The following is a 27,554-nucleotide window of genomic DNA, read 5'->3' on the forward strand; positions in this document are numbered from 1 at the left end:
TTTGTCATAATAAAAATGTATTCAGTTTATTGGTTTATTCATAATTTAAGAAAATCAATACATAATAATATCATTGTGCCTCGCTATAGAGTGAGATTCTGAGTATCGCTCTGGTGAGGGACCACCATTCAGAATTGAACATTGCTTGAATTGGCTTAGTTATGTTTAGTGACTAGATCTGGAAAAGACTAATACCTTGATACATTAAAATTGCCAAGAATACATACATTTCCTCTTTATTCGTGGGAGCCCATTTATTGGTACGCGCATGACGCTTAAATTGTTTTTTCGCAATCCATTGATCTGCATACCTGTTGGTCTCTCTCGCGATCAGTTCAACGAAATCTGCATCAAAGATTTTAAGAAAGGCATCCACAGGTTTGCCCATTTCGTCGGTATTGAAAGTTGGTCCCGGCGTGCCTGTGAAAGTCTCCCTTATCCCAGTAAAACGTAAGATATCATTAGACCAATCGAAAGAGTAACCTTCAGGCGGCAGAATCAAACGCATTGCCTCACTATCTACCTGGTCTTGTCTACTAAAGTCTATGGCCATAGCGGAGTTAGGTGAAACGTTGATAATATTATGATAAGGTATTGGCGGCATGCAGAAGGTATCCTCATCGCTCTCTTCGTGGTCGACGTCACTCGCTTCGTCATCCTCGTCGCTCGATCTGTCCATTTCTGAAACAACAGAAAATCCAAATTAATTTAATGTGTCTATATTACGATAACCCACTGCCTCTGGTACGGCTTATGACTCGCAATACGATGGTCGCGGGATCAAATCAAATAAATTATATTTGAATAATTAGTGTTATTTTCACACAAAATTCATTTAAAATAATATATATTATATTTGCGGCACGTTCCAGAGTGGAAGATACCCATAGTATCGCCCTGGTGTAAGACCCCATTCAGAATTGAAACGTTGCTTGAAATGGCTTTTGACGGCCGGCATAGTCCAGTGGTAACGCATTGGACTGCCATTCCGAAGGTCGCCGGTTCGAACCCGGCGTGCGCAAATAAATTTTATTTGATTGATTTGTGTTATTTCACAATTAATTAATTAAAATAATAATTAAAATAATATATAGTATATTTGCGGCACGTTCCAGAGTGGAAGATACTACCAGTATCGCCCTGGTGTAAGACCACCATTCAGAATTGAAACGTTGCTCCAAATGGCTTTAGCCGTGTTTAGTGACTAGATCTGAATAGCCAGGTACTTCCCCATCTTCCTCTTTCCCTTCCCCACTTACCTTCAGCCTCACAACATCCCCCAATTGGGGATGCCATAGTCTCACTGGCTCCAGCTGAGGCTCTTGTGAGGTATTCATATTAAAAAAAATATAAAAAGTTAATCAAATACTTGAGGCGGGCAATGTCAGGAGTCAGAATAGCACAGTCAGGTAGGTATGGAATGAAGAAAAGAGTGTGTGTGCCAAGATCGAGTTGCATGGTGGTTCATCCTCTCTGCCTACCGAAATGGCGTGAAGGTAAGTTAGTTAGTTTTATAACTCACGGTTTCCAAGTACAGACTCTTCTAGTACAGCTGCCTCGTCCACGTTACTTTTTCTGCCCATGTCTGACTCTGAAATAAAAGAAAACACAAATTTACAGTAGAATTTGGATATAATGACTTTGCATTTAACGGTCTACTGTTTTAAGTGACGATAATGTAAACTCTAGTAAGGTTTCATAGCTTTTAGTAGGAAAACGTATCCGTTTAAAGTGACCAACTACGTAAAGCGACCTATTTTAATGATAATTTGTCCGGTTACAAAACCCACCTACCAATACAGCCTCGCAACACAATGAGTCCCGTGAAGCGAAAGTGTTTTTTCAATTTAAGAAAAAAATGCTGTATTACACCGTTTAGAAGCCGGTGAATCAAATGTAATCCTCGCAAAGAAGTTCGGCATGTCTTATTTCTCACTCTGCAATACCCGTTACAGAAAAAAGATGTGTAATGATGCATCCACGACATAACAACAATACATTTTGTATGTTTGTTATGTGGAATTTTTAAGTACTATGCTTATTTCCTGCCAATATACCAACAGTGAAACTGTGCTAGGGATATCAATATAAAATATAGATAATTGATTTTATATTGAGCCCCTGGTATGACATTTCAAAAAATAAACTCACCGTTCCCAAACGCCGACAATTCTTCGTAGAATGGTACGTCCACCCACAGTTCGCTGTGATAGCCGGCTTCCGGAGAGAAGAGTTCCCCACTCCGCGATGTCCCAGGTAACGGCTCGGGAGATGCTGCACGGATAGGCATAATTGGTGCATTGGGAGCCGTTGATTGGGTCTGTGCGGGAGTGGACATCCACGGTGGTGGTACGGGTCGTGGCAACGGTGAAGGCGTCCCTTGTGAAAAGGGACACGTTGTTCTCTCCGGAGATGGAATTCTGAAAACATTTACATAAATCATAGAAAATTGTTCTCATTCACGTGTGAAACAGTAAGTGCAGTATGTAAATAAACAATAAAATAAGAACTCTGTAAAATATGCACTGAATGTGCCAAATGCACAGAGCGCTGAACTTACCAACTCTCACTGTAAGAGTGGAACGCTGTCAGGAAAAAACAATAATATTGTACCAAGCATCTAAATACGATTACTTACTTTTGTTTAGTTTTTCTTGGAGGTGCGGTAGGGAGCAAAATGCGCGCCGCCTGCTTCTTGAATTTTCGGCTTTCCAGCTCTAGCCGGAAGGAAGCAGGCAGGGCCCTAACAGCCTTTAGGGCCTTGACGCGATCCTCTCGCACCAGTAGCAAAGCAGGGTCGCTGTTTAAATAAATACAAATATATGATGAGTTCAACGGCCACAGCAAAGTACTTTCATAAAAAAACATTAAAAAATACTAACACTCCAGACGAGGCTGCAATTGCAGCTCTGCGTTGACGTCCACGTGCAGGTAGTCCGGCACCAGCTCGTACCCCACGTCTCCCTTTTCCTCTGCCTCCTCTTGCAGTCAGCACCGCTCTATAAATTTTAAATTGAAAACACTTAATGTAAGTACTTAAATGTTTAAATTTTGTTAAATATTGCACTAATATAAAATTTGAAAATAATTATTGGGTTGTGGAGTGATCCCTTTCCCTGGACGACAGCTGTTTCTGCACAAATTTGGTAAAAGTAAACAAATTAATTAATTATACAACTAAATTACTAAATTTTTATTGTGTGACGAAGGCTTTACACCATTTTACATGTGAAAAAGAGTCAACTTTTTGACATATGACTTAAAATAATTGGTTAGCAAATATCTGTATTAATAATGAACCAATTCAAATAAAACTTATATATATCTCTTTGTTTTGAATCACTGTGATGGAATATCTATATTTCAAATGCGCGAGTGCAGTATTTAAGACATTATTGTAAATCAAAAACAGATGACGTCTTCAGTTGACGTAATCTTACACAAAAACTTCAACCAAAACAATATAATACAAACAAACGAATTAAAAACGCATTTCAAAGATAGATAAGTCAATCATGATTACACAGATATATAATTATGCGTTAAAAACCCAATAAATTAATTACTTACGGCATTTTAGGAAGAGTCCAAAATTTCGTGAATGTTGAAAATTTATAATTTTGTTTTTGACAGGACGCCATAAAAAAACCGCGAAAACTCGTTAAATAACACTTCAAAGACAACGGATAAGTTCATAGACAAAGAGAATATATTATCAGCTATTCGATAAAACAAGTAGCTGGCCATGGAAACGTTTTAAATAATTACAATAAATATTTTACGAATGGTAGAAAAATCGGTCCATTTTTGGACCGATATCAATCGCAGAAAAATAAAAGTGGTCGATTTTTCGACCGAAATCGTTCCAGTGGTTATGTAAGCTGTTGAAATAAGAAATTTAAAGATTGTCATCAGATTAGAAATATACAATATATTGTTAACTTGTCACATCAACATTACACAATATTATTATTTTCACTGTTCACATACATTGTAAAAGTTTTTACTTAAGACATTTCCATTTAAGTACATATTCCATTTATAGGTTAAATATATTTTCAGATAACTTTATTAATTAAGGATATTTTTGTTACATATTGATATTATAATATCTTGCTCATATTTTTAATAAAAATATATTTTGTTTTATTTTTCTTTATCAATTTTATCAGGTGAATTAAATGACAAGTACCTCATAATAAAAAAAGCGTTTTATTCTATTCTGACCAAAAGATAAAATTATTTTTTTTCCTGCAAGTACTTTTTAGTTTCATGGTGTTGTAATGAAGCAAACATGGCGGCAAATTTAATCACGTTCTTAATTAATCAATTTTTGCACTCTCATTGGTCGAAATGGATTTGACCACATTTGAAAAAAAACACGATGCAGTTCGGTGCGGGAACTTTCATATTCAAAATAATCATAATACAAAAAGTATTGGAAAATATAAAAAAATACTTTAAATGTACCTCGATCTAGAGGAAAAATAATAAAAATGATATCTCCAATACTTTTTGTATTACGATTATTTTATATAATTTCCCGCACTGCACTTGTATTATCTTGCTCATATTTATTTAAATATTTTGTTATACTTTTCTATTATCAATTTTTATTAGTCACTGGGTGAATTAAATTAAAATTACCTACTAATAAAAATTATACGCCTTTGTAAATTTATTGTTTTAAATCTACCAAAATACATAATTATTTATTTTACTGCAAGTGTTTTAAAAAACATATTGTATATTAACAAAACAAGTATGGCGGAAAAAGAACCAGGTGACAATTTCAGCACTCTCATTGGTCGAAATGGATTTGATCACATTTGAAACCAAAACTAGAACAAAAATAAATAATAAGGGTTCATGGAAAGTCCACATTTGCACATTAGTAGGTAATTTACATTTCGTTTTTAATCTTCTCAATGCATGGCAAAGTATAATGTTATAAAAGAATTTGTTAATACCACAAGTAAACCGCATCAATAAATAAACATTTAAAGATAATGCAACAATTAAACCTAAACAAGTACATTGTTGCAATTCCGCAAGAACTGGAAAAATGAAATTGATCAGTGATAAATACATTGTATTCTCCAGTTACTGAGAAAACCACAGGAAAATGTTATGAATTTGTAACTTTGTCTATTTTGGTAGATAAATTAAGCTTATCATTTGTGTATTGATAAGTCCAATTTGCAGTTTTTTTATCTACATATTTAGCTGTATAAATGGCATTCCTCTCTCTATGGTCTATTTAATTGTGTTGGCCATCTTGAACTACCGTACAAAAATGACGGAAACTCGGAAAGCATTGTGTTTACTCTTTGACAGGCCGGGAGAGCCTCTCCTCTGTCCAAAAGACGACGAAGTGTTTGATTTGCCGACAACTTTCGTCAAAGATCGATACCTACGAATGATGCCGTCACTACGTGAGAGGCTTGATACCGAGCACAAACATCCAATCAGCTTGAAGAACATTTCTCTGCCTGATTTGACAGTCGCAATGACTCTTGGAAGGGAAGATAATTTCTCACTCTTTATACCAAATCATCGAATTGCAGCGGCGTCTTTGGTAGACATTTTCATGGCGGCTAGAACTGTGGAAGATTTCATTTCTATAGCTGCTTATTGTCACGACAGGCTGAATCCTTACTTGTTCAACTATGCTCTTTCAGTAGCGATGCTTCATCGTTCAGACACCAAGGGAATCGACTTTCCCAGTGTTGTAGAAACCTTCCCTGCAAAGTTCGTGGACAGCGCCGTCTTCTACAGAGCCAGGAAGGAAGCATCCCTCATTCCAGATGAATTTAGGACTCCTATAATCATCGACAGATATTTTACAGCGAGCGATCTTGAACCTGAGCAACAATTGGCGTACTTCAGAGAAGATATTGGAATAAGTCTTCATCATTGGCATTGGCATCTAGTGTATCCTTTTGGACTAAATGATAAAAGCATGGTCGCTAAAGACAGAAGAGGGGAATTATTCTACTATATGCATCATCAGATTATTGCGAGGTATAATGCTGAAAGATTTTGCAATAGCCTCCAACGCGTCAAGAGCCTGAATCTGAGAGAGCCTATTTCAGAAGGTTATTTCCCAAAGCTTCACGCGATACTGGCAAGTCGTTACTGGTCTCCCAGGTTTATGAACACATCTCTTAGTGATATTGATCGGAAAAGTGAAAATATCCACATTACGATAGAAGACGTGGAACAGTGTATTAGCAACATAAGGTCTGCTATTGAAGACGGTTTCATCATGGATTCAAATGGGCTTACCATACCAATCATGGGCACCAATGGAATTGACATCCTTGGAAATGTTATAGAGGCAACCACCTTGTCACCAAACAAGGATTTTTACGGCGATTTACATAACTACGGACACTTATTGATCTCTTTCTGTCATGATCCAACAAACAGATTTCTAGAGACGTATTCAATTATGGGAGAAACCGCAACAGCGATGAGGGACCCTGTCTTTTACCGATGGCACAATTTCGTCAATGAAGTATTTCTTTATCACAAAGATAAACTTCCTCCGTACAGCTTGGATAAGCTGACTTTCAAAGATGTTTCAATCACCCAAGTCCACATCAGTGTTTTTAAAAATATTCCGAACCAACTTCAAACTTTCTGGGAGCAGAGTGATGTTGATTTGTCCAGAGGATTAGATTTCTCTCCTCGTGGACCTGTATACGTGCGTTTCACCCATCTACAACACAAGCCGTTCACGTACAACATAAAAGTCGTCAACGACTCAAAAAACCAACTACTTGGAACAGTACGCATATTCTTAGCTCCGATGTTCGACGAAAAGGGAGCAAAAATGAACTACAATGAACAGAGGTTATTCATGATTGAACTGGATAGATTCAAAGTGACATTAAACCAAGGAATCAATGAAATAAAGCGTGAATCAATTGATTCAAGTGTGACGATTCCTTACGAAAAGACGTTTAGAAATTTAGACGAGAGGCCAACGGATGGATCTAAGGAAATGGACTATTTCAATTATTGTGGCTGTGGGTGGCCACATCACATGTTGGTGCCAAAGGGAACAGAGAACGGTTGCCTTTTCGAGCTGTTTGTAATGGTATCAGATTACAAAGATGATAAGGTGGTCCAGGATATGACTGGGGTGGATGCTGGGGGGGTGGATGCTGATAGCTATTGCGGCATTCAAGACAAGAAGTATCCAGACAGACAGGCCATGGGGTTCCCCTTTGATCGAGTCGCTCGGAGCGGAGTCACTTCTTTGGCTAACTTCCTTACTCCAAATATGCGTGTTCTTCCTATCACTATTAAATTCACAGATAAACTCGTCCTTAGAACTGAAGAGCATAAAAACTACACCGTTGTGAAGGTACCTGAACCGAAATTCTAAATGTATTTTTATAAAACACAAATAATAATTTAATTCTTTAACTTAATATATTGACTTCTATCTACCTAAAGGTCATTTCATCAGTCTAGAGTCTAGAGCAATGTAAGTTTTAGAGTAGTACTTTCTGGTCAAATCAAATTACCAAAACTGACGTAGGCACTTCTAGCTTCAACCCCCAGAATTATATCAATTAAATATATTACACATTATTATTATTATTTTTTTTTTAATTTTTGAAAAAATATTTTTTTACATAGATAAGTATACAGGATATAAACAAGATATAAAAAAATAGAAATTAAAGTAGCCTTGCTAAAGAGACAATGCTCTTGTGTTTGGTGAGGGAATTCTAGTTCAATTATATATACAGGGTGTATCGGCACTGACCTGACAAACTTTAACCAGCTATTCCTTAGCACATTTGGAGTAAAAAATGTTATGGGCACTTTGCTGTCCGGTAGCATTTTTTTTTTCAATTAAAAACAAAAAAAAATAAAATTTCCACACTACATCACTGTCATTGGCATTGCGTTTCGTGTTCAACAGCTGTTATAAGCAAGTATGTCATAAAGCGTCTTCGCTCTTTCGCACACACTAAATAATAATAGTTAAAAATGAGACGAATGGTGCCGTGCCATTTCGTTGTGATTGTAAAAGAGCGCCAATATAGGTACACACGTGCATTATTCAACGGAATTCGAATAAAATATTTGCCAGATGGGTTTTCAATATGAATAACAAATTTTTTGTTAAAAAAAAACGTTACCGGACAGCAAAGTGCAAGATTTTTTACTCCAAATATGCTAAGGAATAGCTGGTTAAAGTTTGTCGGGTACGTGCCGATACACCCTGTATGTTAGTATTAAGGTAAATAAATTATTAAGAAACAACACAAGATTTAAACAATATTACTTCTAGATGTAAGTAGTGAACGTATTTTGGACTTATAATAGTTTGAGGTAAATTTTTAATTTAAGGTGAAATTCCTGAATGTTTTCGATATTTTTTAAATTTAATGGAAGGTTATTAAAATAAATTATGCCTAGATAAAGATAGGTATTTTGAATGAGCTTAGTGTTAAATTTTGGGATTTTAATAGTTTTCTGGTATCTTGCTGATGTATTGAATTGCAAGTTATGAGTATTTGAATGTATTTCTTTGTAAATTTGAAGTATTGAATATTTTTGATACATTTTGTCTACTGTAGGTACTTTGAAAATTGAAAAAGGAATTTCGGTAGAAAATTTTGACAGTTTTTTTCAAAATTACTTCGATTACCAGTCTTATTATTTATTTATTTTTTTATTTATTTCTATTATTTTTTTTTTTTTAACTTCCGATTTAGTTGTCCGGGTTAAGTCTTCCCCAAAGGAAAAACTTAACCCTTCCACTCACTTTTCCACAAATGATCAGCTAGTCAATCAACACTATGTAAGTGCATTATATAAGTAAAATAAATACAAAACAATACAAGAACAACAACACGTCATTATTTATTAGTATTATTATTAGTATTATTTTAGTATTATTATTTCCAGTTAGAATTTATGTAAGATTCATTAAAAAATATAAGTACTTAAAACACATTTCTCATAATATTATTTATTTCATAACCCGAAATTAAACGAGAACCTTTTACATTTATTTTTTTTCTTTGAGCAGTTGAAAAATTTCAAGCAGAAAAAGATGATTCATATAAAATAGTTTCAAATCTGTAAAATAATATCATTTTGTCTAAATACGTATCTCTAAATAGTACTACACTATTTACAATTCTCTTTTGCAACTAGAATTGGGAATAAATTCGGTTTAGGGGAGTCACTCGAATAACCGAAATTGAACTTGATTTAGACTAATTTAGGGCTGGGGAATCCGAATCTGTAAGAATTAGGTGGGAGTCGGCACTATTAACTGAGTTATAGGGTCTTGAAATTTCGTACGCGATACATAGAAACTATGTTTTATTTATCAACTATGACTTAAGAAAATCAAATTAATAACTATTTTAATACTTTTGAAATTTCAGTAGTGCCAATCAAAAAAAGAAAAGTGTTGCCATATAATAATAATATTTTTTTACAAAATAGGTTAGGTTTTTAGTTTGGGTTAGAGTAGGCAGAAGAACATGGGAAAAAGGTGTTAGAATTAAATCACAAACCAGTCTATACAAACCTAGCGTAGCCCACAAACTACTTGAAAACTGGGATAAAACTCTAAAGGGGACGCGAGTGGGCGTTATTAAGGGGTCATTTTTATATAATCTGTAAATCTGTCAAAATTGAATCCAAACAAATACATATTTCAAATGAAGAATGAATAATGAATAAAAATATTTTGGTACTTACTTTATCGCTTTTCTGGTATGATTTATATTTATCAGTTCAAAATTCAATAAATTTGAAAATTAAAAATAATTGAACTTGAATAATTTTACGCATTGCGCAGGAATACAATTTCAAATCACTTCAAACTTGCACTTCTGCACCGACAACCGAAAATACAGTTGGTACATTTAATCGGATATTTCTATCACTATTCAACTATCGCTTGATGCTTGTTTGACATTTTCTAGAGTATAAGACAACCGCGTGAGAAATGTTCCCCTAAACCGAGAAAAACTTGTGTTTAAAGAGATTGATGAAACATATCTTTTACAGATTCTAAACAGCACCAAATCAAAAGAGAGTCCAGATGGAATAAGTTTTACAGTTTTAAGGGATGCAATGCCAGTGATAGGACCTCATCTACTGAACATAATAAATGAATCGTTAAGAAGTGGAAAATTTACAAACACATGGAAAACATCAATTGTGATCCCGATTCCGAAAGTTGTTAATACCAGAAAATGTGAAGAATTTAGACCTATAAATATGTTGCCAAAATACGAACAGGTACTAGAAATTGTAATAAAGAAACAACTCGTTGAGTATTTGGAAAAACATCATATATTATGTGACGAACAATCAGGATTCCGTAATAATAACTCTTGTGAAGCTGCAATAAACATTGTGATTGATACATGGAAGAAAGAAACAGATAATAAAAAAATCACCATTGCAGCATTCTTAGATTTTAAAAGAGCATTTGAAACGATAGAAAGGAAAAAACTTTTGGAAAAATTAGAAGATATAGGTCTTTCTGAAGTAGCTCTAAATCTTTTCAAAGAATATCTCCATGAAAGAAAACAGGTAACAAAAGTGGAAAGCTCAGAATCAGAACCGATAGAAAACAACCTCGGTGTTCCACAAGGTTCGGTATTAGGTCCAATTCTATTCATTATTTACATTAATGAGATAATCAAAACCATAAAACATTGCAAAATTAGATTATTTGCAGACGATACATTAATCTATATTTCATGTGAAGAGTACATAGATGCAATCAATAAATTAAATGAAGACCTGCAAAATATAGCGAAATGGCTGAAATTAAACAAATTAAAACTGAATGTCAACAAAACAAAATATATGGAAATAGGCAACAAAACGCATAACACAGAGTTAAAATTGACAATTAATGACGAAAAAATTGGAAAAGTAAATGAAATTAAGTACCTGGGTGTGATACTAGATTCAAAACTAACTTTCGCTGCAAATTTTGAATATGTGCTAAAGGAGGTATCTAAAAAAGTCAATTTTCTTAGAAGATTAAGAAATAAACTAAATGGAAACACTACAGAGCTGATTTACAAAACTATAGTTGCTCCACATTTAGATTATTGCTCTACTATGTTGTATTTGGCCAATGAAGGAAACTTGAACAAGCTAGATGCTATACAGAATAGAGCTATGAGATGTATACTAGGAAAAGGAAAATACGCAAGCATAGATCAAATGAGAGAACAGCTAAATTGGATTTCTATAAAAAAGAGACTATTATTTAATGTGTTAATTTTTGTACATAAAATCATGAACAACCAAATGCCAAAATATTTTAAGGATGAAATTGTTTTTAATAGAGATGTTCATAATTACGAAACCAGAAATGTAAATAGGATTAGATTGCCACATATGAAAAAAACAAAATCACAGAACTGCCTAATGTACAAAGGACTAAAAATGTATGATGAAATGCCTGAAAGTCTGAAGAATGAAGGAAGAATGAATGTATTTAAAAAGAAATGTTATATTTATTGTAAAAATATGGAAAATTACAAAATGAAATATGATCTTGTTTATATTAGTTTATATTCAAATGTATACACTAACTCAATAAATAATAAAAAAAAATAAAAAAAGAATAGGATATTATGAATATTAACAGATTCATAAATTGTCTAGCTATAATTCTAAGAAAAAGAGCAGTAAAGGAGAAAAAATTAAGAAATCCATAATTATCTGGGAATTACATTAGCGATATAAATTCTTAGAATTGGGTTATTTAAATCACTTTATAAACAGGTCCCTGCTCGGACCTGATGCTGACGAAATCTGTGAAGTTAATCTTCACTTCTGTCACGGCCATGTTCGGTGTCAGGAAACCCTCCAATGAAGTCACGCCTTCTCTCGGAACACGGTCAAATGGATATCCCATGGAACGCCTGTCTGGGTACAACTTGTCCAAAACCCCGCAGTAGCTGTCGGCATCATTGCAAATCTCACTTGTGTCTTGGTTCACATTGTCTGTCTCGTAATTAGACACCATTGCAAATAGATCGAACGGCATTCCACGGATATTACCTTTCGGTATTAACATGTGTTGAGGCCAGCCGCATCCGCAGAAGTTGAATTGAGCCAAGTTTTTTCCAGTTAATTCACTGGTATCCAAATTTCTAAAAGTTCTCTCGTATGGAATTGTAACGGAAGAATCCAAAGATTTGCGAGTTATAATATTGTTTCCAGGTTTCAGAGGCACCTTGAACTTGTCCAGTTCTATAGCCATCTTTCTTTGTTCTTCAAAATTGATCGGGACCATTTTATCGTCGAATTTGGGCAAAAGGAATATGCGAATCGTTCCGCTAACTTGAATTTCTCTTCCATTGCTCACCGTCAGCGAGTAAGAAAAGTTCTCGTGTTGCAAGTGGGTGAAACGAATGTACAATGGACCGCGAGGGGAGAAGTCGAGGCCTCTCGATAAGTCTACGTCACTCTGCTCCCAAAAGGTGAAAAGTTCATTGGGAAGCTTGTTTGGTACCTCGACATGCAAATCAGTAATCGATATTTGCGGGTAGTCCAGTTGCATGCTGGTGTACCGGGGCAGAGAATCCTTAAACGACGTGAAGATATTGTTAACGAAAACATGCCACGGGTAGAACACAGGATCTCTCATGGCCGTGGAAGGGTCACCCATCAAACTCAAACCTTCCAAGTATTTCCCATCAGGATCGTGACAAAGTGCGATGAAGGCATGACCCATATTATGGAAATCACCATAGAGAGGCCTATTTGGTGACAAAATTGAGGATTCTATCATATTTCCCAAAATATCGATTCCGGTCATTTCGTCAAGAAGGATTTTACCTCCTTCAGGGTTCACTACATATCCTTTGGCCAAGGCTTCCTTAATGTTATTTAACCAATAGGACATGACCTCTTTCTTTATAGCAAGGCCGAAATCTGGGCGATCTAAATCAAATATTTGGGTGTTAGCGAAGCGCGGCGGCCACGCGCGGCTGGATGAGCCGATCTGCAACTTGGAGAAATATGCTTCAGTTGTCTTCATGTCGTCAGAGTCATGCCACACTAAACTCTCTACTTTGGGCAAGGCGTTGCTGAACCTTTCCGAGTTGAATCTAGCGAGTATTTGTATGTGCATATAGTAAAATAGTTCTCCGCGCCTGTCCTTCTTAACAAGTTCATCGTGGTCTTTAACTTGCAAGGGATAAACGAGATGCCAGTGCCAATGGTGTAGATTGATACCCACGTCTTCTCGGAAGTACGCTACGGCCTGTTCCGGCTCTCGGCTATTGGCTGTGAACTCTGGTGGTACCACAATTGGTTCACGGTAGTCATCCGGGATGAGGGTGGCTTCTAGGCGAGCCTGCGGGAATATCTTACTATCGACGAACTTTCCAGGGAAAGAGCTCAAGATGTTTGGAATGGTGATATCTCTCGTGTCCTGTCGGTGGAGCAAAGCGACAGAGAATGCATAGTTGAACAGATAAGGATTGATTCTATCGCGAACGTAGGCCGCTGTAGAGATCAGATCCTCACAGTTTCTAGGCTCCATGAACATACCGATCAGCGTTCCAGCAATCTCTCTGTGTTTGGGAAGATTGTGTGAGAAGCTCTCTGATCTGGACATTTGAAGTAGTGTGGTTATGTCCGGTACGGTAGTGTTTTTAACTTCTATCTGCTTGACTCCTTTCTTCGCGAATCTTTTCTTAATCTTTTCCTCAAGGCTCCTCTGTCGGTTCTTGAGGTATACATCAGGCAGATCGAAGACCCAGTTGGCGTACGTGCCTTTGGGCATCAGCAGTGGTTCCATGGGACGATCGAACATGAGTTTGATCGCCTCCTCAGAGTGGGGAGAGGCGCTGGAGGTAGCTTCCATCGCGGACTATTTTCCTTTGCAAGTGATGCTCTGGGTCAGAAGCGCGCCACCTTTTAAACCTCTCACCGGCGTGTTGCGAAGCTGTGGCGTAACGGGTGTACAGGCAACTTGGGTAGTCGTATTTGTTTCGTATTTTAAAGTATTTGTTTTTTTACCTAATATCGCAAAAACATGCTGTACGCAGGAGTCCTTGATGAAAATAATTCCCCTAGGTATTTCCCTATGATAACTTTGGGGATGCTGTGTGGAGGTTTTTTTTTAAAATAGGAAGTTCTGAGAAGGAAAAAAAGATACGAGTGGTGGCATCTGGGGCTAGTGTGTGTAGCCAGGAGTGACGGACCTACAAATCCATCCCTTCCACTGCGGTGGAAGTCGTGGAGTCCTGCTGGAGAGGTCATCAGGTCTCCCCAACAAGGCTCTCCCGATCCGGTCTGCCACACAGTTGGTGGGTAGATGTATCCGCAGCCATTCCCCGAACAAACCTCACTCCGTGATCCCGGGCACCCCTGCTAAGTTACCAAAGGTAGCGTTCCACATGGAACTATTCAAGGCAGATGTGTTGGTTATCCAATAAATGGTTGCAGTATTCATACTCGCCTCCTAAATTATCCGCATGGAACGAATATGCAAATGCACTCTATCCACCATAATAATAAAATCTACACTACACTAGGCACCTACTGTTAAATTAGATTTGGTATTTCTATCTATCATTAGTACCAACCTATTACACTAGGCACCTACTGTTAAAGTAGATTTTTGTATTTCTATCTATCATTAGTACCAACGTATCTACAAATTATGAACCCAAGTTCAAGTAGTGTTTTCGCTACGCCACTGATTGATAGTACAAAATCTGTTATCGATTTGAAATACATTGTGGCTTCCTGTTATGTGTTTTCTTTGCGAATTTCCCTATTTACGCCTCTATAAGGCCAGCATTGACACGTGTATAAGATTACAGGACATTGTAGGTTTAACACCCTTTAGATAAAAATTATTCGAGAATTATAATTAGATAAATAATATATATGTAAATAAAAATGGTAATGTTCGTTTGTTCAAAATTACCTAATATACATAAATATGTACCTATGGTATATAGATGTCATCTGTGACAGGTAAAAAAATGTTTGTAAAAAACAGCGCCATCTGTTGGACGTAAAAACAACACGCGCTATTGTTTATCTATCTCCCAGACAGACTGAGCCACAGTAACGCGTGGCGGGGTATAGCTGGTCTACATAAATAAATGTGTTGTTCATATTCTTAAATCTCCGAAAGTTAATGACTGATAGCTTTTAAATTTTGACACAATGTTGCATTCGAATATTGCTGTAGATGTCACCTGTGAGAGGTAATAACATGTTTTTGTGTAAACACAGAGCCATCTGTTGGACGTAAAAGCAACACGCGCTATTGTTTATCTATCTCCCAGACAGACTGAGCCACAGTAACGCGTGGCGGGGTACAGCTACATAATAATAATAACGTTTGCAGCATGTTGCAGAATAATATATAATTACCCCAGTAGAGCTATTGTGAAAGACCAACATTCAGAAACGAAACATAGCTTCATATAAAATAATAACCAAACATAACATAATTTAATTAGCATTTTCATTTGTACATTATTTTTTTTAGTTCTACTAAACAGATTATCTTTGTATAATTATTTGGTAACGTTATTAAATACTTGCATTAATTATCATCTACTTATTATGATTTAAGATTTTCACGGCCAAAAGTATTTTTGTTATTTGTTTTTGGGGTGTTATGCCGTGTTGCGCTAACTCCTTCTTTAGCCGGCTAAAGACAAAAAGCCGGCAAAAACAAACAACAAAAATACTTTTGTTTTGTTTTATTATCTTTTCGTCTTAACTGCATCAATGTACCCTTCATGTAGTATCCTATTATTTTCACTAAATTGTTATTACATTGTGATATCATGATGTAGGTATATCTTCTATTAACCTAATTTGTATACAATACTGCCTGTATGGGTGTAACCACACTCCTTGAGTATCTCAAGGAAGATGCTGTGTTTTTACTTATGACGTCATAATAATACTTAACATGCACAAATAAACATAAATACACCTAAAATATTCGAACACCTCAACAACAGTTCTTTTATGTTCCCATAACACTACAACTAACCATACAGATACTGATTACAGTGATTACTAACATTTTTTTTCTTAGAGCTAAACTGTATGTAAAGGAATAATAATTAAAAATAATAAATTTGCATTAGCTTTGTTTCGTAGCCAGGTACTTTACGACCCACTTGGAAACCCACCCAATTGGGGATGCCATAGTCCCATTGACTGTGGGCAGTTATTCCGAGTTGCAACTTGCAGGATGAAAAATGCCCCGATGATAGCTGACCTCCGAAAGGAGAGGCAACAGAAGAAGAGATAATATCATTGTTTTTAGCCAATTAGAAAAAAATTACATTGAAATAGATGTACGATGCCATATGTTACAATGTAGTTAAAATGTTGCAAAATGTATTTCCCTTATAGCAAGTATTGATTACCACAATAATAGGTAAGATTAGATTAATACAATGTTTGTACTATTTATTTCTGCAGCGAAATTGCACAAGTCACCACATAAAATTAAAGGGTATAAATGAGTTTTCAGAATCAGTTGAGCCACACACAACTTCACTACGTTCTTTCTCATTCTCGTTGCTCACAATTTCAACAAGATGACCGATACAAACAACTTATTGCTCTTGTTCGACCGCCCCACGGAGCCGGTATTTATGGCCAAGGGCGCAAATAGAACAATCTTCGACATCCCCGACAGTTACTTTTCAGACCATTACAAGGGTCTGGGAACTGCACTGGCCAGTAGATTCCAATCCGACACTGACAATAAGATAGCTGTCGCTAATATCACTCTTCCCGATATTTCTATTCCCCTGCAACTTGGAAGAAGAGAAAACTTTTCCCTGTTCATCCCTAAACACAGGATTATCGCCGCTAGACTTATTGACATCTTCATGAACATGAAAAACTTCGATGACCTAATGTCTGTGGCTGTGTACTGTCGAGATCGCGTCAATCCCTACCTGTTCAACTATGCGCTATCAGTCGCAATGCTGCATCGGCAAGATACAAAACATCTGCCTCTTCCGAATTTCGTAGAGGCCTTCCCTGGAAAGTTCATGGACAGCGGTGTGTTCTCCAGGGCAAGAGAAGAGGCGACTGCAGTTCCTGATGGTTCCCGCAACCCCGTCATAATTCCCAGAGATTTCACAGCTTCCGATCTGGACCCCGAGCACCGCGTGGCTTACTTTCGAGAAGACATCGGTATCAACCTTCACCATTGGCATTGGCATCTCGTTTACCCATTCAATGCCACTGATACTGCACTAGTCAACAAGGACCGGCGGGGAGAACTTTTCTACTACATGCACCAGCAGGTTGTCGCGAGATACAACTTTGAACGGCTGAGCAATAACCTGATGCGTGTTACGCGATTTAACAATCATAGGGCACCCATCGCAGAAGGATACTTCTCCAAATTGGAACAACTGGTCGCTAGTCGAGCATGGCCACCAAGATTCGCGAATGTCACCCTCAGCGATATAAACCGATCAACAGACAACCTGAGGCAAGATGTGGCAGAGTTGGACATTTGGAGAGATCGTTTTAGAGGTGCCATCGAGCAAGGCTTCATTGTTAATACCGCTGGCAACCAAGTTCCGCTGACGGAGCAAGGTGGAATTGACATTTTGGGCAATATAATGGAATCCTCGATTCTCACACCCAACAGGGATTTTTATGGCGATTTGCACAACATGGGACATGTTCTGATTGCTTTGTGCCACGATCCAGATGGCAGATATTTGGAGACGTTCTCCATCATGGGAGATTCAGCCACGGCCATGCGCGATCCTATCTTTTATCGCTGGCACGCTTTCATCGACGACTTGTTCCAACTGCATAAAGGAAGACTGCCTCGCTACAGCGTGGAGAGACTCAACTTTCCCGGGGTGACTGTTACTGGTCTGCAGATAGAGGTTCCAGGTGCACAGCCCAACAGACTACAAACATTCTGGGAACAGAGCGACATGAACCTGGAACGCGGTTTAGATTTCTCTCCGAGAGGTTCTGTCTTTGCCCGTTTCACCCACTTACAACATATACCATTCAACTACCGCATTCAAGTGACTAACTCGTCTGCAGCCCAGCAACTGGGTACTGTTCGCATATTCATGGCTCCACGCTTTGATGAGCGTGGAGTTCCGTTCCAATTCAACGAGAAGCGTTTGCTGATGATAGAACTAGACAAGTTCCGAGTGAATTTGCGTCCTGGGAGGAACTTGATCGTCAGAGGTTCCGACGAGTCTTCTGTGACGATTCCTTATGAGAGGACGTTCCGTAGCCTGCAGACAAATCGCCCAGCTGATGGCACGCCTGCGTTGGAAGGTTTTAACTTCTGTGGATGTGGCTGGCCTCAGCACATGCTGATTCCTAAAGGAACAATGCAAGGAATGATTGCAGATTTGTTTGTGATGGTGTCGAACTATGCCAATGACAGGGTGGACCAAGACGTGACTGGGCTCTGCAATGACGCGGATAGCTTCTGCGGCATCAGAGACAGGCTGTACCCTGACCGGCAGTCCATGGGATTCCCCTTCGACAGGGTGGCCAGGAACGGAGTGGCCACCCTAGAAGAGTTCTTGACCCCGAACATGCGCACTCAGGAGGTTACCATTACATACAATGATCGCACTGTGGTTCGAAATCAAAACCCTGCGGCAAACAACGCTACTCCTACTGCAAAGTAGACAAACTCCAGGAAGACCGTATTCGCGCATGACCAACTAGATTTTGTGGCTTTCTTATTACCACTTTTTTTTCTTAATTTTATTTTCACCTGCTTTTGAACGTATTATAACATACATATTTTTATGATGAATGCAAAATAAACTATATTATTACGAATAGTATTATTTTTTTTATAATTGATACGTACCTATTTTTTATTTTTTTTATTTATTATATAAGTACATTTTTGTTTATTTGTTACAATATATGATCACTATTTCAGGACCCCTCTTCCATGGAAGCATTAGCTTGTGGCTGGAAGAGGAGTGTACATTGTTTTATTACAATAAGTAAGTAATTAAAAATTAAATGATTTTAAACTTATTTGAAGTGAGTTATTCTTAAGATTAATTCAAATATTAATTAATTTTGATTAATTTATTATTTATTGAACTTGGGAGGCGGGTATGGGTACCGCCGCCCCGCGATACATTTATTGAAAAACCAACACCTGATCAAACCCGGTTAAAGATAAACAAATTAAAACTAAATGTTACAAAATAATGGTAATAGGACAAAAATTCAATAAAATTATCATAGACAACAAATAATAGAGGAAAAAAAATACTTATGCATTATAATAGACAATCAACTCAAATTTAGCTATTACTTTGAATAGCCAATAAAATGCCATATAAATTAGTTTTATAATGGTATAGTAGCTTCTTATTTAAATTACTGCTGTGTTGTCTTTTTCTTGTGCAATCAAACACTGATAAAAACATTGCAAATAATTCAAAATAGAAGCATGCGATCAGTATTGAATTGTAGTAGGTATTCGAAGATAATGAATATGCAGAAACAATTAGGCACGTTAAGTGTGAGAGAGCGTATAATTTTCAATACCTTAATATTTATATTTAAGCTAAAAAATAAGATGCTCCCAAATTAGATGGTAAATTTTAATTTCGAAATACAGGCTCTCCCACGAGAAGCTGTGGACATGTTAGAGTTTAAATTTTAAATTCACTTGAATATTAGTAATCCAAACTTTATAGTAATGTGATTAGAGTGCAGTGTGTTAGAAATGAATAATCGAAAATTCTGCTAAAAATATTTGAAATTCGATGAAGTTGAACTTGGGACGAGGATCGGTAACTGTGGGTAGATGTTTTCAATGGAATTCTTGGAAACTCTGAAGGCCCTAAGAATTGTTTATTTAAGCCCAGGGTAATTTATTATCCCGCCCGTCGCCTTTTATTGCGGTCGCAATGCACTACTTACACAATCACCAGGAACAAAATTACATGGAGATGAATGATGGCCTTGCCGAACGTCACAGCGGTGCTGCCAAGGTTTGTTATCTGTGTGAGGATACTGTATCAGCGCTTAATTAGCAGCAGACACATACCTGAACGGATGACCAACCTCGTGCTGGCACTGTTGGTGGACACGGTGCACTCTCTCGCTGCAGCAGCTGGTCCAGTTTCTTCACCATCTAGAATTCTTGCTGCAGAGTCTCCATCCTCTATCTTCGCCGAACGTCACAGCGGTGCTGCCAAGGTCTGTTATCTATGAGAGGATATTGTGCCAGCGCTCTATTAGCAGCAGACACATACCTGGACGGATGACGAACCTCGTGCTGGCACTGTTGGTGGACACGGTGCACTCTTTCGCTGCAGCAGCTGGTCCAGTTTCCTCACCACCTAGGATTCTTGCTGCAGAGTCTCTATCTTCTATTTTCGTATCACCTGTTCCTGTACTTCATCACCTGTTCATGTACTTCATTTTATTTAACTTAATTTCACTTATTTTTGTAATATTTATATTTTGTAATACCTGCATCAACTGTAAAGCGCCCCTGAGGTGATATCTCACAAAAGCATCGCTATACAAATTATCCAATAAATAAATAAAAAACTCAAAATAATCACTATTTTAAAGGTTTCAAGATAATCAATGAACTATATACGGATATTAAAGAAGCTTTTAAAGTTTATGTTTGGTTTAAGTTTAAGTAATTCTAAAGGTTTATACTAGATATAATTTTTTTTAACTCAATAAAAAAACACCCCTGCCATAGGTCATCCCATGTTGTTTGTTACGTTTGCTGACTTAGTGCTTAGGTACCCGGGTTCATGGGGTGAGGTTTGTCTAGATCTTAGCGGCAGATGCGCTTGTTCACCTACTGCGTGGCGGGCCGGATCAGGAGAGACTGGTTTAGGGAGACCTTCTGACTAAACTTCTAAAGCCGGTTTTTCCCTACCCATCGCATTGCACTGCAATGGGATGGATGGATTCATACGACCGTCACTCCTAGACACATTGACCCCCATATGCCTGTCCACCTGTTTTATCCTTTTTCCTTTCCACAACTTCGTCTCCTTCCTTTCCCTAAAAAGACTCCAAGATTACTAGGGGAATTTTTTCCTTCCTGTGAGGATCTAATGTAAAAAAATATCAAATCTTGCCGAATCAGATACTGTGGAGACGTTCATGTATCTACTTGAGCGACTGTGGATACCTTACATTCGATTGCCCTGCTATTCCTGCCATTTATTCGTCACTTTCTCATTTTCAAGGCCCCCCAGCCCCTTCCTTGGCCCGCCTCACAAAATTGCCCATAACTCCCAAGTCTTTATACTGTATTGACAAGGGTGCACTTGTGAGGTGTCCCATTTTAACTAAATAAACATTTGAATCTTCAGAAATTATTTTTTGCAGAGTTGCAATGGCGTATTTAGCCATTTATTATAATAGCTTAGATCCTCCAATAAATTTCAGACTTCTTTAATAAAGAGAAGAGGTTTATCATAGTTTCCGTGAGCACCCATATACCAGACCATGGGCCCCTTGGTTCTACCTTACATTTTACTTCATTCCTTTAACAATATTCCAGTTCGTTTCATAAAGTTCCCCAGATTTTTATTTTTTTTATTTCTTGCTTGAGCAATCCCGATGAGTTACAAAACTTATTGTACGACAGGAGGAACTTAAAATACATAGGTGGGAGTTTATAAGTACAATTTTACATTGGTATATTGAGAACGAAATTATAAGTTTCACACACAAAACAGCACAAAAATCGAAAAAGTGAGGTTATGTAGAACAAACAAGAAAAAAGAACATGGAAGTAAACCGGGATATACACATAAGCACAAAGCCAAGGTTGGAATTTACAAAACGGTACTTACCTACTAGTACATTGGTAAAAATAGATTATGCTCGATTACAAACACAGATCATAGAAAAGGGGAGAAAAAAACCAAGATAAAACACAACACGAAAAGAATTACCTGTTTTCGTTTTTGTATTTACTTAAAAAATATTTTTTTAAGCATTCCTTTAATTTTAATGAAAATAATCTCAAGGGCGATGTGTTAGAACGGACTGCTTCAATTGCGCCTGAATAGGGGCGGCTCTGTTTATAATATTTGATATAATTATATTTTTTATTGTTAAACTGTTATTTTTGAAACTGTACACTACTCTTCCATCCACAAGCAAATGTTTCCAATGGAAGAGCAGTACAAATTGCTGCTGGAATAAGCCCCACGCAACACACCCGAAGGACCAGTCCCAAACTGTGTTAATCGCAATGTTATGGGGGACAATTAACTTTAAATGCGTTTGCTAAACCTGATAGACAGTATTCCCCAATTTTTAAACCAAGACAAGCCCAGATCGGAGTATAGGATAAAAGGAACTCACCCGACGCAGTTGGGGCCACAGTCTTCTAGATTCTGGATGCACTCACCTGAAATATGAATATTAAATTATATTTACAATAAGTTATTCCACGGTTGTGGTTATGTTAAACGTTAATCCTCCCTGTCTGAAGTATTATTTTACACTGAGCTCTGCAGAGCTCCAAATCAGTATCATGTCTTTTTATTGACATCTTGCAACAATTAAAACCGTTGTTGCATCCGACACTACTTCAGAATTTGGAATAATGGAATTTGGCAATGTAGTTTTAAAAAATAAATACGAAGGATTCATGGAAAGTCCGTATTAGCACATGTGTAGGTAACTTACGTTTCGTTTTTAATCGTCTCAAAGCATGGCAAAGTACAATTTTATGAAAGAGTTTTTAAATTCTTAATACCCACAGACATAGGATATTACTAATATTCATATGTCTATGTTAATACCACAAGAAAACCGCACCAATAAATAATCATATAAGCTTTTAAAGATTATGCAAAAATTAAACCTAAACAGGTACATTGTTGCAATTCCGCAAGGACAGGAAAAATTAAATTAATCAGTGATAAATACATTGTATTCTTCAATTACTAAGAAAACCACAGAAATATGTTATGAATTTGCAACTTCGTCTATTTTGGAAGATAAATAAATCATTATCATTTATGTATTGATAATTCCAATTTCCATGGAGTACTGCAGTTGCTCTTTATCTACATATTTAGCTTTATAAATGAAATTCCTCTCTCTATCGTGTTGGCCATCTTGAAAAAAAGACGAAAACTTGGAAAGCATTGTGTTTACTCTTTGACAGGCCGGGAGAGCCTCTCCTCTGTCCAAAAGACGACGAAATGTTTGAATTGCTGACAACTTTCGTCAAAAATCAATACCTATGAATGATGCCGTCACTACGTGAGAGGCTTGATACCATGGAACTAGGATTTACTTAATACCGAGCACAAACATCCAATCAGCTTAAAGAACATTTCTCTGTCTGATTTGACAGTCACAAGTCGCAAGGACTCTTGGAAGGGAAGATAATTTCTCGCTCTTTTTACCAAATCATCGAATTGCAGCGGCGTCTTTGGTAGACGTTTTCTTAGCTCCGATGTTCAACGAAACAACAATTCAAGGGAACAACAATTGACTTCAATGAAGAGAGGTTATTCTTGATTGAACTGGTTAGATTCAAAGTGACATTAAACCAAAGAATCAATGAAATAAAGCGTGAATCAATTGATTCAAGTGTGACGATTCCTTACGAAAAGACGTTTAGAAATTTAGACAATAGGCCAACATATGAAGCTGAGGAAATGGACTATCTTATAGTATTATTACGCTAGCGTCTGGTCGATCTAGGCCCTCTGATTGGTCGAATTTTATAGTATTATTACGCTAGCGTCTGGTCGATCTAGGCCCTCTAATTGGTCGAATTTAAATCATATGTTTCGGGTAAATCCTGAATAGGGGGTCTGCAAGCTAAATTCGACCACTCTGCCCCTCAATATTAACCAACCGTAAGGTTCATTTCAGTTTGTAGGCGACCGGATCCAAAAAAATAAGACTTTAAAATTAAGACCCGATTTCAAACTGAAATAGGATCGCCTCATGTAATACGAGATTTCTTAAAAAACATCGTTTGTGCTCATATAATTTTACAATTACAAAAAAATACAACGTTTATAAAAAATCACGCGTTCCTTGAATATGGCCGATACGCACGGCAGCTATAGATGGCCGACAGAGCGCACCTCTGGCGGAATAAGAACGAACCAAATGACTGGCGCGAATATTTAAATATGCAGCTAACAATACACATAGTTATGCAAAATTACTTGACCGTTAACAAGCGTTTAATAAGAAGATTTCTTTTGGAAGCTTATCACTTTGTGATGGCATTATTTATTTTATTAAAACACTTTATACTTTATACTCTATATTATAACTTTGTTTACATCACTTTATAATATACAACCTCTACATGTTACATGAACAAAGTTCACCTCATCAGGGGTATACAATTAAGTCAAAAATTAAATATAGATTACAATTGTAAAGGAGAAGTGGAAGGAGGGGGGAGGGGTAAGAGTGGGCGGAGTTTATCAGAATTCAGAATTACAATATCGTTAGACGGGAACGACCAGTTGAGTGGGAAAATATTTAAAATAGGGTTTATAATTTTTTTGCTTATTAATTATATCTGATTTTATATTGACATGTTTTCTAATTTCTAAAATTTCTAAATTATTTATTTGTGATGCTTTATATCCGGAGTGAAGTATTTTTTGTATATTTCCCGTATTTTTTATTTCTTAACCCGAAATCAAACGAGATTTTTTTTCTTTGAGCAGTTGAAAAATTTCATCCATAAAATGATGACTCATACAAAATAGTTTGAAATCTGTAAAAGAATATCATTTGTTCTAAATACCTATCTGTAAATAATATAAAATAAAGCCGCTTCTTTCCGCGTCTGTCTGTTCGTGCGTTTAGTTCTTATATAGATAGGGTTTTCACTATCTTTATTAAAGATTTTTTCCGGAAGGTTTATACATGTAATACATGCATATTATATTTAAAGACAGTAGATGTTTTGTAATTAAATCGAATTAATTAATAAATAATAATTAAGTAATTGAATTGTGTAGTCTAAAAAGACCTCCCAACCTCCAAACTTTACCCCAAACCGTTCATAGTCCCCAAGCAACTCCGGGTACGCGTCAGTTAGTGCTAATATGCAGGGCTTTTTTTAAAAAAAAAAAGGTGCCGGAACTCACTTCATGTCAATCTTTTTACTAAATAAAATTATATTCAAATGTCACTTAAATGAAATTTAAAGGAGCTATGCCACGAAGCGAACAAAAAAAGGTTGATTTTTACGATATTTATTTTTTTTATTTTAGTGAAGACTAAGCTACAGAAACAATAAAATACATACATTATATTTGAAATATATTTTACAAATAATACTAAATTTAAAATATAATTGTAAATACATATGTAATGTATTTATTTATGAACTTGAATAAAAGTTTAGAGTGATTTCCAAAGTTTTTTCCAATTCTCGTCTGATACATCATCTCGATTCCTTTTCTTAGTGTTAGAGTCTAAGGCCGAATGTCTTCCTTTAAGTAACCACCTATCAACATATTTTGAAGGATCGAAAAGTGTCAAGGGTGGTCCCACGAGTTTGATGAACAAGAGTGCCGAAACTGTTTTAGTGTTTAACGAAGCTCTTGTTGGGGTAATAATAAGATTCATTTGCGAAAACCCCCGTTCACATTCACTTGAAGAAATGGGAATAGAATTCAGAGCATATACCAAACGCAAGAGTTTTTCAGAATATGTCTTTTCGAGAATGTATTCGCGAAATCCACGAATCATTTCTCGTTCATCTAGTTGTAGCCTGATCGAAATGTTTCTAATTTCCATCTCTCCAAATGTCAACCGATTATCAATGTCTTCAGGCCAATATTTTTGGTCAAGTACGCGAGCCCAAAGTGCAAACTCGACATCTTTATTATCTAGCAGCCTTTTTTCAATCGACGTTTTCAACGTGGAATAAAATATTTTCGGATCAATAGGAGGATCATTTTTAGAAACTTTTTCGTGAAGTAAAACTCCACGAAAATGCAGATTGCTTATAGCAGCTGCAGCACATTTATAATAGGGTCCAAAATTCTGTTTTCTTTCTTCAAAAACTTGAACGAGTTCATTTATTTTTCGATTTGCAATGTAAAGGTTCACATTGCGATTTTGTAGATCCAAACTAAGTTCCGACAATTCTTGGAGAGCGTCGCACATCAATGCTAGATCCAATAAAAATGCTGTTGATGTTATTTTGTTCTTTAAGCCACTGTAAGTACACTTGTCATTTTTATCTCTTGTAGGGTCATTCATCGCTTCTTCAAAATGACGCACAAGGGATTCATAATTATTCCACACAGCCGAAACTGAACGAAAACTAGATGCCACCCAACGGGTACTTAAAACTCTTCCGATTTTCAGTACCTCAACGCCTAGTGATTCTGCACATAAATGCAACTCTCTATTATTTTTCGGCGACGCATGGTATAAAACATAAAGTTTATCAATAAATGATTTGAATCTATTGATCCCTGAAATTTTCTTTACAACATCACTTACTGATAATTCTAACCTGTGATTAGCACAATGCCAAACTATAATTGAAGGAAATTTTTCTGTCAGCAATTTTTTCACTCCATTTTTAGAACCTAACATCACAGCAGCGCCGTCGCATGCAACCGAAACTAAATATTTTTTTAAATATTCTTCTGTCATCCCATATAAATCAAGAGATTGGAGTAATGATTCAAATATTCCTTTTGCCGTTACGTCTTTAAGTTCAATCAAATCCAAAAACAAATTAATTGGTGAATTCATTCCAACACTTTCGACACAGCATCGAACATACACAATGAGGGTGGTTTTTTGGCTTATGGTGGTAGACTCATCAATTATCAAAGAAATTATATTTTTCGACTGAACAATTTCTTTGAAAACATTTTTTCTCATTTCATCACATATATGATTTACAATGTTGATACATGCGTTAGTGGAATGGAGAATATGACCCATTTCGATCCCATTTAGTTCTTGGAGATTAATTTCACTTTCAAACATATTGAATGATTGATTTTCCTTAGCTACTTTATATGCAGTTCGAAAAATGTTTGCTGTTATTACTTTTTCGCGAGATAACGATTTTAAAAAAGTATTTTCAATCCGCTTATTTTTGGCTTCAGAAATGATTTTTAACGCTGCTTTGTGTGCAATAGATCCTCTGTGATCGAAAATTTTTTTTCGAAGTGACCCCAATTGTAGCTTCCTCTCTTTCCCAGAATACGTAATTTCATTATTGGCCCATTCTTTGGATATTTTCATTCCCATTGTCGTTTCAGTTCCAAGAGTTCCAACGTTTCTGCAAATTGTGCAGCCAAGTTTCATTTTGTGTACGTTCAACCATTCGTTTTTTGAGCAAAAATCGTTTTTTTGATCTAATGACCAGCAGTCTGGCCAATCGTTTTGAGTTCGACCTTGATCCCCGAGATCAGCTCGAGATGATTCAGGAACATCTACATGTACCGATATTTCCATATCTTCTGTCATCGTTTCTGTTACTGTTTTGAGCTTTTTATTTACGGAATCGG

The 27,554-nt window shown here is 36.6% G+C and overlaps 1 protein-coding gene and 3 pseudogenes across 1 annotated transcript; 2 read left to right on the plus strand and 2 right to left on the minus strand.

The window, feature by feature from the left end:
• Nucleotides 1-172: 172 nt before the first annotated feature.
• Nucleotides 173-2,910, minus strand: LOC149412170 (uncharacterized). The gene is made up of 5 exons (XM_089646452.1): nt 2,639-2,910; nt 2,152-2,420; nt 1,523-1,591; nt 524-681; nt 173-178 (listed from the first exon to the last, which is right to left on the minus strand). Exons 1-5 carry the CDS (start codon nt 2,866-2,868, stop codon nt 173-175), a joined length of 732 nt encoding a protein of 243 aa, XP_089502578.1. The 5' UTR covers nt 2,869-2,910.
• A 2,387-nt stretch (nt 2,911-5,297) lies between these two features.
• LOC149412171 (phenoloxidase 2 pseudogene) lies at nt 5,298-7,757 on the plus strand (annotated as a pseudogene).
• A 4,019-nt stretch (nt 7,758-11,776) lies between these two features.
• Nucleotides 11,777-13,888, minus strand: LOC149412172 (phenoloxidase 1 pseudogene; annotated as a pseudogene).
• Nucleotides 13,889-16,604: 2,716 nt separating this feature from the next.
• LOC149412173 (phenoloxidase 2 pseudogene) lies at nt 16,605-18,695 on the plus strand (annotated as a pseudogene).
• Nucleotides 18,696-27,554: the final 8,859 nt, after the last annotated feature.

Source organism: Hesperophylax consimilis, chromosome 24, assembly GCF_061612785.1.
Source record: "Hesperophylax consimilis isolate HC1 chromosome 24, BYU_Hcon_1.0, whole genome shotgun sequence".
In the NCBI taxonomy this organism is placed as follows: domain Eukaryota; kingdom Metazoa; phylum Arthropoda; class Insecta; order Trichoptera; family Limnephilidae; genus Hesperophylax; species Hesperophylax consimilis.